The sequence below is a fragment of the Nipponia nippon genome, unplaced genomic scaffold (assembly GCF_047370975.1).
Source record: "Nipponia nippon isolate SJK-2023a ecotype South Korea unplaced genomic scaffold, ASM4737097v1 scaffold_3, whole genome shotgun sequence".
NCBI classification, from domain to species: Eukaryota; Metazoa; Chordata; class Aves; order Pelecaniformes; family Threskiornithidae; genus Nipponia; species Nipponia nippon.
Window position 1 is genome coordinate 62,709,356 of NW_028262347.1, and position 10,359 is coordinate 62,719,714.

Sequence of the window (10,359 nt, forward strand, 5' to 3'; positions counted from 1 at the left end):
AGGAGTACCTAGTTAAAGTACAACTTCAATATAGTATCTAATAAATCAAAACCTTTCCTTACCAGACCAAGGACCTGCAGAGATCAGCAAAGTTTATATTAGTGCTGCAAAAATATTTTAAATCCAAATAAAATTGCACTCCAAATATGATCAGGTGCTCACTGTAACAGTGTGTTCTGTTACTTACACAGTTAATTTGTCAAGAGTCTCTTGTTTTAAAATTAATTTAAAAAAATGTGGTGTTTTGCAGTAAGCATATGCCAACTGACTAATAACTTAAGGAAGTTCAAAAAGTTCCATACTTTCATTCCAGGATAAACATTGCAAATATTGTGTTTCATAGGCATAGAAACAATAAAGTATTATATAGCATCTTCACTTCTTGGTAGCGCAGCATGTTAAGTTTCCTTGGACTCTTGTTTTCAAATGTCTGAAATCCAGTAGCAACATTTCATGCCTAAAGTCACCATTTTTTAGTATTTTGTAGGTATTGCAAGCTTTCTAGGGCTAACTACATAACAAAGCAGCTTTTATTTTGACAGAAAATTGTTTTAAGAAACAGAAAGCGATGTGTATTTCAGCAATATCATGTTCTCTCTGGTCACTAACCATTTTTGGAATATGTGTGTTCAAAACTGCTATGCTTAACCACCACCCAGGTGTCGTCTCTAGTTCTGTTATTTTCAGGCATGCTCCTAGACTGCAATATTGTTGTCTGGCATTGCCCCAGAGTTGTGCAATTCTGCAGTCTTGTCACCTCTGGTCATACTGAGCCTTCACTGCTTGCGTACACTCTTGTACAAGAGAGAAGTTCCCAAACTGTGGTACATAAAGTACATTAAAGTAGTATAAAGCAACATTTTGAATAAGTTTCTCATTCCACTGAACGCTGATAGTGCTGTGCACAGATTTAGAAACTGGTTCATATAAGCACAAGCATATAGACATAAGCATCTGATAGCAAAGCCAGTAAAGTTACAGGCCAATATCCCAAGCGTAAAGAAATGCCAGTATACATTGCATGGGTAATTGTTTGGGACTGAACACTTTTTTTGGGGGGAGGGGGGGAGAGGGGACATTCAAGGTGAAAAGTACCAGGGCCAAAGAGAGTAGATTTATGCTCTGTTTAAGCAGGATTGTACGGAGGACTGTTTAAGGAGCTACAGCATGTATGGGTCAGTAGAACAGTTAGTAGTTGCAACAATAGGATCCTGAAACAGACGAAGTAAAAATTGTAGGTATCCAAGCAACAAACTATTACTTTCTAAAGTCAACACTATCAACCATAGCAGTAATAAAAACAAGACAGAAAATTTAGCGCACTCCTGGTTAAAAACCAAACAAAACAAAACAAAACCACCACATACCACCGCATTCTTGCTTCCCCTTCCACCCCTCAAAACAGAAACCTGTAATACTATAGAGAAGGGGGGTGGGAGGGAGAAGAGAAAGTCCTATTCATAAGCTAGGGAGGATGCTTCAAGATTTAAGTAGCAAGAGTTTTAACACGGTTAAAACAACTCCAGCTGTTAAGGAACACTAAAATACAAGAAACAATAACGTAACAACTTATGATTTGGTTGCACAGGGTATGGGAAAGACAGTAGAATGGTTTCAGTGTCTCATTTGCTTTTAAAAAAATCCAATGAAATATTCATTACATCAGCCTTTTTTCTACAAAACTTCAACCTTTTTTCTAAAAAGAGCCTGTCCCTTATAGAGAAGATTACTCAGCACTGGTGAGACCAAATCTGAGTACTGTGTCCAGTTCTGGGCTCCTCAGTATGAGGGAGACACACTGACATATTGGAGAGAGTCCAACAAAGTCCAGTGAATCATCCACAAAGATGATTAAGGGACAGGAGCATCTCACATATGAGGAAAGGCTGAGAAAGCTAGGGCTGTTTAGGCTGGAGAAGAGAATGCTCAGGGAGGATCTCATCAATGTATATAAATATCCGAAGGGAGGGTGCAGAGAGGATGAAGCCAGGCTCTTTTTTAAGGTGCTCAGTGGCAGGACCAGAGACAATGGGCACAAACTGGAAGAAACACAGGAGGTCCCCTCTGAACATCAAGAAACACTGTTTTACCATGAAGGTGACCAAGCACTGGCACAGGTTGCTCAGGGAGGTTATGGAGTCTCCGTCCTTGGAGATATTCAAAAGCCATCTGGACACAGTCCAGGGCAACTGGCACTAGATGGCCCTGCTTGAGGAGCAGGGTTGGACAAGACGAATTCCGAAGGTCCCTTCCAAACTCAACTCTTCTGTGATTCTGTGAAAAATTAATCATACTGAAGAACAGCCAAGTCAATGTCTCTTGGTAGCATCATTACAATGTGTTACAACCAACATATCATATAAAATTGCTACAAAGTTGGTAGGAGTCTCTCATTACCAAAAGGGAGCCAGTTACAACAGTTTAAGGGAGTAACACTGTAAAACAACTTTGCATTTTTCTTTATTTGCCAACATGGAAATAAGAATATTTGGGAAAACATTTCAAGAAATACAGGATACTGAACAGAACATAATATTCTTCAGACAGTATACAAAATGCACTCATGGAAGCACAGGTTAGAATTAAACCATATACCAAAACTGATTTCATACAAAATCAGGAAGAGACAAATTTCTAAAGGAAAAATATATTTCTAAAATCAACAATGAAGCACTTGTTCCTCCAGTCTCACAGTCCTAGTGCTAGAAGAGAGATTTACAAAACATTTAAGACAAGTCTGAGAATTTAAATTCACAAACTCAGGTAAAACAATTCTTTTATATGATGTCTCAGTTTCCCCCACTACTAGCTAAAACAGCCATGATCTGAAAATGACAAGTGATTATTTGTCCTAATAACCTGTCTTCTACCCCTCCTGATCCACAGGTGCAAATATCATAGAATCATAGAATCGTCAAGGTTGGAAAAGACCCTTAATATCATCAAGTCCAACCGTTAACCTAACACTGCCAAGTCCATCTATACCATGTCCTCGAGCACCACATCTATCCGTTCTTTAAATACCTCCAGGGATGGAGACTCAACCACTTCCCAGGGCAGCCTGTTCCAATGCTTGACCACCCTTTCAGTGAAGAAGTTTTTCCTAATATCCAACCTAAACTTCCCCTGGTGCAGCCTGAGGCTGTTTCCTCTTGTCCTATCACTCATTACTAGGGAGAAGAGACCGACCCCCACCTCGCTACAACCTCCTTTCAGGTAGTTGTAGAGAGCCATAAGGTCTCCCCTCAGCCTCCTCTTCTCCAAACTAAACAACCCCAGCTCCCTCAGCCGCTCCTCATAAGACTTGTGCTCCAGACCCTTCACCAACTTCATTGCCCTTCTTTGGACACGCTCCAGCACCTCCATGTCCTTCTTGTAGTGAGGGGCCCAAAACTGAACACAGTACTCGAGGTGCAGCCTCACCAGTGCCGAGGACAGGGGCACTACCACCTCCCTGGTCCTGCTGGCCACACTATTCTTGATACAGGCCAGGATGCCATTGGCCCTCTTGGCCACCTGAGCACACTGCTGGCTCATGTTCAGGCGGCTGTCAACCAACACCCCCAGGTCCTTTTCTGCCAGACAGCTCTCCAGCCACTCTTCCCCAAGCCTGTAGCATTGCATGGGGTTGTTGTGACCCAAGTGCAGGACCCGGCACTTAGCCTTGTTGAATCTCACACAGTTGGCCCCGGCCCAACGATCCAGCCTGTCCAGGTCCCTCTGCAGCACCTTCCTACCCTCCAGCAGATCAACACTTCCACCCAACTTGGTGTCATCTGCAAACTTACTGAGGGTGCACTCGATCCCCTCATCCAGATCATCAATGAAGATGTTGAACAGGACCAGCCCCAGTACCGAGCCCTGGGGAACACCACTTGCGACCGGCGGCCAACTAGATTTGACTCCATTCACCACCACTCTCTGGGCTCGGCCATCCAGCCAGTTTTTAACCCAGCGTAGAGTGCACACATCCAAGCATTGAGCCACCAGCTTCTCCAGGAGAATGTTGTGGGAGACAGTGTCAAAGGCCTTACTAAAGTCCAAGTAGACAACATCCACAGCCTTCCCCTCATCCACTAAGCCGGTCACCTTGTCATAGAAGGAGACCAGGTTAGTGAAACAGGATCTCCCTTTCATAAACCCATGCTGGCTGGGCCCGAGCCCTCGGTTGTCCCGCACTTGCTGCATAACGGCACTCAAGATAATCTGCTCCATGACCTTCCCTGGCACCGAGGTCGGGCTGACAGGCCTGTAGTTCCCCAGATCCTCCTTCCAACCCTTCTTGTAGAGGGGCATCATGTTTGCTAACTTCGAGTCATCCGGGACCTCCCCTGTTGACCAGGACTGCTGGTAAATGATGGAGAGTGGCTTGGCCAGCTCCTCTGCCAGCTCCCTCAGTATCCTCGGGTGGATCCCATCTTGGCTCCTGGACTTGTGCGCATCCAGGTGGAGGAGGAGGTCAGTGACTGCCACCTCTTCAACAACTGGGACTTCACTCTGCATCCTATCTCCATCTCCCAGCTCAGGAGCCTGAAAAACCCGAGGATGACCAGTCTGACTATTAAAGACTGAGGCAAAGAAGGCATTAAGTACCTCTGCCTTCTCCTCATCCTTTGTGTCAACTTTATATATAAAGAATATAGTCAACTTAAGGCAATTACCCTCAACTGAATTTAAACTTGAGAATTGTTATTTCTATTTCAAATGTTAAGAAATGTTCTTGTTCTTGAAAGTTTTCCTATACTTTAGACCTATACTAATCAGTCTAGGTAAAAGTTATTAACTTTCACCACAGACCATATGCCACTTGTCTTTATGCCATATGGCTACAACTGTGCTAAAACACAAAGTATTTTCAGGGGAATTCAAAGTGTAGATTTTTTTTGTTGTTGTTGTTTTCCTTCTTTCATCCCTGCTATTTAATCAATGTTTATCACACTGTTTGCTACCCTTATTCTTGGTGAAATTTAAGACTAATGAATTATAAGACTTTTAAACTTTTCTGGAGTTCTCCAAAAAGCTTTGTTATTTTTCATTTCTACTACAGGTACAGGTAACAGTTAAAACACCAAATTCATTAAAATTGTCCAGGCTCCTAAAGAAAGAGAATAGGTTTTTGTCGTTTGTGGTAGTTTTTTTTTCAATCCAGCCAGTCAATAGCCTGTTAAGTACAGTTATTGTTCTTACAGTAATTGACTCTATCATAATAGACTTCTATTCTACAGGTGTTATGTTAACAATACAAAATTATCGTACTTAAATCAGAGACCTAACAAGGGACATGCCTACAACTGTAATATTCTGCATCTTAGTTTGAAGTTTCAGTGCTGAACAAAATAAAACAGCCATATTTAACGCTATAAACATCAAAATGGACATCCAATTGAAGAAATTGAACTTCGGAGGCAGCACATACAAGTGCTAAAATAGTTTTAATCCACACATGCCAGACAAGGTTTATGCATACTGCTAATTTTTCTTATCAGACCAACTAGTGTAATCAGTGGAATAAACTAGTTACCTCTAAGGAAAGGAAAGAGCTTATTGTAAGCTGTTAGGAAAGAAGTAGCAATGAACCATAAAAATACCGTCTTTATCATGTCCGTAATTTTTGGCATCCAACAGAATAACACATTTTAGTTCCCAGAGTTGGCTTTGGAAAAACGTTTGTAGTTCTCCCTTGAGAATCACAACAAACACGACAAACAGTGATTGCTTCCACAGGTAGTTTTGCATTATTGTCCTTTATCAGTTCTCCAAGAGTTCATTTTGATGCACGATAATTTTCTAGTTTTACCTACATAGGTATTGTGAGGACACTGGGATCCTGGCTGGAATATATTACATTCTATGAATTACAAATGCAGAATCTTGGGATTCTAATATTTCTGCTGTAATGTTTATTACAGTGGGAATGAATTGACCAGTTTTATACTTAATGTTTAGACAAGAGATATCCCCATTCTGCATAATTTAGACTACAAAGCTTTTTCTGATGATGAATTCAGTTATGTTAAAGAGTGGTTCTGGAAATATTTCTTCCAAGTTATAAGCATCTTCCAGTACAAGTGGTAATTTTTAAAATAATACGTTGCAACTAGGATTGCACAAACTGAACCAGGTTTTCTGTTTGTTTGGGTTTTTTTGTTGGTTTGGGGTGTTTGGTTTTGGTATGGTTTTGTTGTTTATGGTGTGTTTGGTTTTTTGTACTACATGTTTAATTTACCATGCAACATTTGGGTAAGTCTTCCAACCACGGTAATTTATTTTCATCAATAATTAAGCTTATTGACCTATAAATATATCTTTAGATTATCAAAGTGACTACTGCAATTGTTCTCATTAGATGAGACACATGCAGAAGCCTGTCTGTATGTTGCAACAGTTTTTGGTATGTTTCAGATGACTGCTAATGCCCAACCTTTCAGCTGTGACAACCCACAGTGCTTCTTACAGAGACACTTAAGGGTTACATCTCCTATCCATCATTTGACAGACACTTCTTGCACACATGCAAAGAAGGCCCTATATTTCCTACTGGTAGTGGGCGCACACTAACAACTTATATGTATAGGTCTTCATCTGATGAGCCTCAGGAAAAAGCCAAGAATGGACTGCTGCAAGCACAACTCATGCAGCCTACACCAAATCAGTTTTATACTCATATTCTTCTCATGTCATTCCAAAGCATTTTCAGAGCACTCAGAAAAAAAGATGCATCCCAAATGCCATAGTTCTCCCACCCTGATCTACAGCACAGAAGAAACATTTGATAGAAATAAAAAGAAGTTACATGATCAGGAAAAATACACTAAAATTTAATATTAAAGTTTAGAACTCAGATATACACTTAAAACACTTCCATCCTCCCATCTGTCTTGCAGTTCTTTTTCGAAGCCCTGATTCAACAGTCTGCTTAATCATATTAATTTTAGTGCCTTGCTGCATCTGGCCCTCAGTTAAAACAACAATGAAGTGACCAAAACGGCCATTTCAAGTAGGTGCCTAAGCAAAAAGTCCAGTAAATGAACTAAGTTTGAGATGTACTAAGTACCAAGAACATACTGAAAGAACGCCAACCTGTTTATTGACTTCAGCCATTGACAGTTGCAACGCCATCAGCATGCAGTCTGCTCCACATACAGTAGTCCTTTCAGAGTTTGAAAATAAAGGCCATTGTCTTCTGAAACACTTGATCAAGTTTAAAATTTTTTGCTGGAAAGCAATCATTGTCTAGAGAAGAAGACAGAAATAATTAAGAGAAATAAAAATGAATATAACTATGCAAGAAGCCTATGCACATCTTCACCTTCTAATAAGCTATGAAAATCCTGTTGTATCTTCTTGCAGATCAAGTTCCTAGAATAAATTCTTCCCACAAAACCAAAAGTCTATTGAGACTCGCCTCGCTATGACAGAGCAACTACAAAGATAAGGGGTTAGAAGTGCTTATGTATGACATGTCTTCATGAAGACCACTTACTTTCCTTGTACACCATGCCAACATAAAAGAATAAACGTTATCACAAATATGATAGTCTCTTGTCTCCAAAGGCAGCCAGTCTGCCCCAGAGAGTGTCTTCTGCACTATCCACATTCACTACACATTCAGACCAGTATCTATCAAAATGTTTTAAACCTGGAAACAAGAGATTTAATATCTCTAAGACTTACTAGCAAAAACATCTCTAAATGCTTTTGTTACCTATACAGTCTTTTTCCTTTTTTTATTCCATAAGTCATTATCTCCCCTATTTCCTTTGGCAATGAGTTTCAGTATCAGTTTTGAATTTGACTGCCTCATGCTTTGGTGTTTTTCACCTTCTTGCATTTGTCAAGACACAGGTACATGAGACTTAGAAATTTGCCTTCTTCAAACTTCTTTCCTGAAACACAGTTCCCTAACATTGCAATGACAGTACAGAAGCAATACCCATACCATTTACTTTCAGAACACAAACCCAATGTTTCCCCTTATTTCACCTAGCCAAGGCACAGTCCACAGCAGTTTTTCATAGAACCACAGAATGCTTTGGGATGGAAGGGACCTTTAAAGGCCATCTAGTCCATCCCCCCTGCAATTGGCGGGGACATCTACAACTAGATCAGGTTGCTCAGAGCCCCATCCAGCCTGGCCTTGAATGTTTCCAAGGCTGGGGCACATACCACTTCTCTGGGCAACCTGTTCCAGTGTTTCACCACCCTCATGGTGAAAAATTTCTTCCTTATATCTAGTCTGAATCTACCCTCTTTCAGTTTAAAACCATTACCCTTTGTCCTGTCACAGCAGGCCCTGCTAAAAAGACTATCCCCATCTTTCTTGTAGGCCCCTTTTAAGTATTGAAAGGCCACAATAAGGTCTCCCTGGAGCCTTCTCTTCTCCAGGCTGAACAACCCCAGCTCTCAGCCTTTCCTCATAGCAGAGGTGTTCCATCCCTCTGATCATTTTTGTGGCCCTCCTCTGGACCCACTCCAACAGGTCCATGTCCTTCCTGTACTGAGGACCCTGGAGCTCGATGCAGTACTCCAGGTGGGGTCTCACCAGAGCAGAGTAGAGGGGCAGAATCCCCTCCCTCGACCTGCTGGCCACACTTCTTTTGATGCAGCCCAGGGTACGGTTGGCTTTCTGGGCTGAGAGAGCACACTGCCGGCTTATGTCCAACTTTTCGTCTACCAGCACCCCTAAGTCCTTCTCCACAGGCCTGTTCTCAATCCCTTCATCCCCAGCCTGTATTGATACTGGTGATTGCCCCGACCCAGGTGCAGGACCTTGCATGTGTCCTCGTTGAACTTCATGAGGTTCACACAGGCCCATTTCTCCAGCTTGTCCAGGTCCCCCTGGATTGCATCCCATCCCTCAGGAGTGTCATCTGCAAACTTGCTGAGGGTGCACTCGATCCTGCTGTCTATGTCATTGATGAAGATATTAAACAGCACTGGCCCCAGTACAGACCCCTGAGGGACACCACTTGTCACTGATCTCCATTGACAACTACCCTCTGGATGCAACCATCCAGCCTATTCCTTATCCACTGAGCAGTCCACCCATCAAATCCATACCTCTCCAGTTTAGAGAGAAGGATATTCTGGGGGATCGTGTCAAAGGCCTTACATAAGTCCGGATAGATGACATCCGTAGCTCTTCCCTTGTCCACTGATGTAGTCACTCCATCATAGAAGGCCACTAGGTTGGTCAGGCAGGACTTGCCCTTGGTGAAGCTGTGCTGGCTGTCTTGAATCACCTCCCTGTCCTCTATGTGCCTTAGCATAGGTTCTAGAAGGATCTGTTCCATGACCTTCCCAGGCTGACAGGTCAGTAGTTCCCAGGGTCCTCCTTTTTAAAAAATGACTGCAACATTTCCCTTTTTCCAGTCCCCAGGGACTTCACCTGACTGCCATGACTTTTCAAATATCACAGAGAGTGGCTTGGCAACTGCATCAGCCAATTCCCTCAGGACTCTGGAATGCATCTCATCAGGACCCATAGGCTTATGTACATTCAGGTTCCTCAGGTGGTTGTCCACCTGATCTTCTCTTATAGTGGGAGGACCTCTGCCCCCCTGATCCCCATCAAATGGCCCATTGACTCGGGAGGTGTGAGGAGAGAGGTTGCCTGTGAAGACTGAGGCAAAGAAGTTGTTGTGTGCCTCAGCCTTCTCCTTGTCTGTTGTTACCTGCTTGCCACTTCTGCTCATCATTTTTTGGTGATTTGTATGACCAGGAAAAATGAAGTGTGGGAGAGGGGCAAGGAAAACAGGAGGCATCAGGTAACAAGGAAGACTAACAGCAACTGCAATTACTTACTGTCCAAAATGTTTGAAGGGGGCAACCTATTTTATTATTCTACGTTGACATGAACAAAGCACGCACGTTACAGAGGCTGAAACAGGTGGGCAGGTACAAGTCAGCCTGGGGCAGACAAAAAAATCTCTCCAGAGGCGTTTCTCTCTCTCTCCCCTCAGTCTGAGAGGTTTCCAAGGGACAAGACCTGTCACTCGGAGCGAGCGCCCAGCGAAACAGTCCGAACGAGCCAAAAAGCCGGCGAAACAAGCCCCAAATCCTACAACCCTAAGAACTAACACTACCACCGCCGCCGCCCCCGTCCCGCTCCCCGAGCTGCGGCCGCCTCAGGGTCCCCCCCTCACCGCGGTCCAGCCTGGCGCAGCTCCCCCGCCTCAGGTACAACGCGAAGCCGCGGCACCCCCGCCTCTCCCAGGGGAGGACCGCAGCCTTTGCACCCCGCCCGCAGACCGGCTGGAGCGCTCCTGCTTTTCTGCAGGGCTACCGGCGTGACCGGCAGGACAGAGCTACCGGCAGGGCGAGACAGTTAAAACGCGTCACTGCGCTCACCGGCGGTTT

The 10,359-nt window shown here is 43.4% G+C and overlaps 1 protein-coding gene across 1 annotated transcript in view; it reads right to left on the bottom strand.

Moving 5' to 3' along the window:
• Nucleotides 1-10,317, bottom strand: part of PARPBP (PARP1 binding protein) — a 56,276-nt gene extending 45,959 nt beyond the window's left edge. Inside the window, exons 1-2 of the mRNA XM_009465848.2 lie at nt 10,146-10,317; nt 7,081-7,233 (exon numbers count right to left, since the gene is read on the bottom strand). Coding sequence (XP_009464123.1) covers nt 7,081-7,230 — 150 coding nt within the window. The 5' untranslated portion in view covers nt 7,231-7,233; nt 10,146-10,317. The remainder of the gene's footprint in view (nt 1-7,080; nt 7,234-10,145) is intronic.
• Nucleotides 10,318-10,359: the final 42 nt, after the last annotated feature.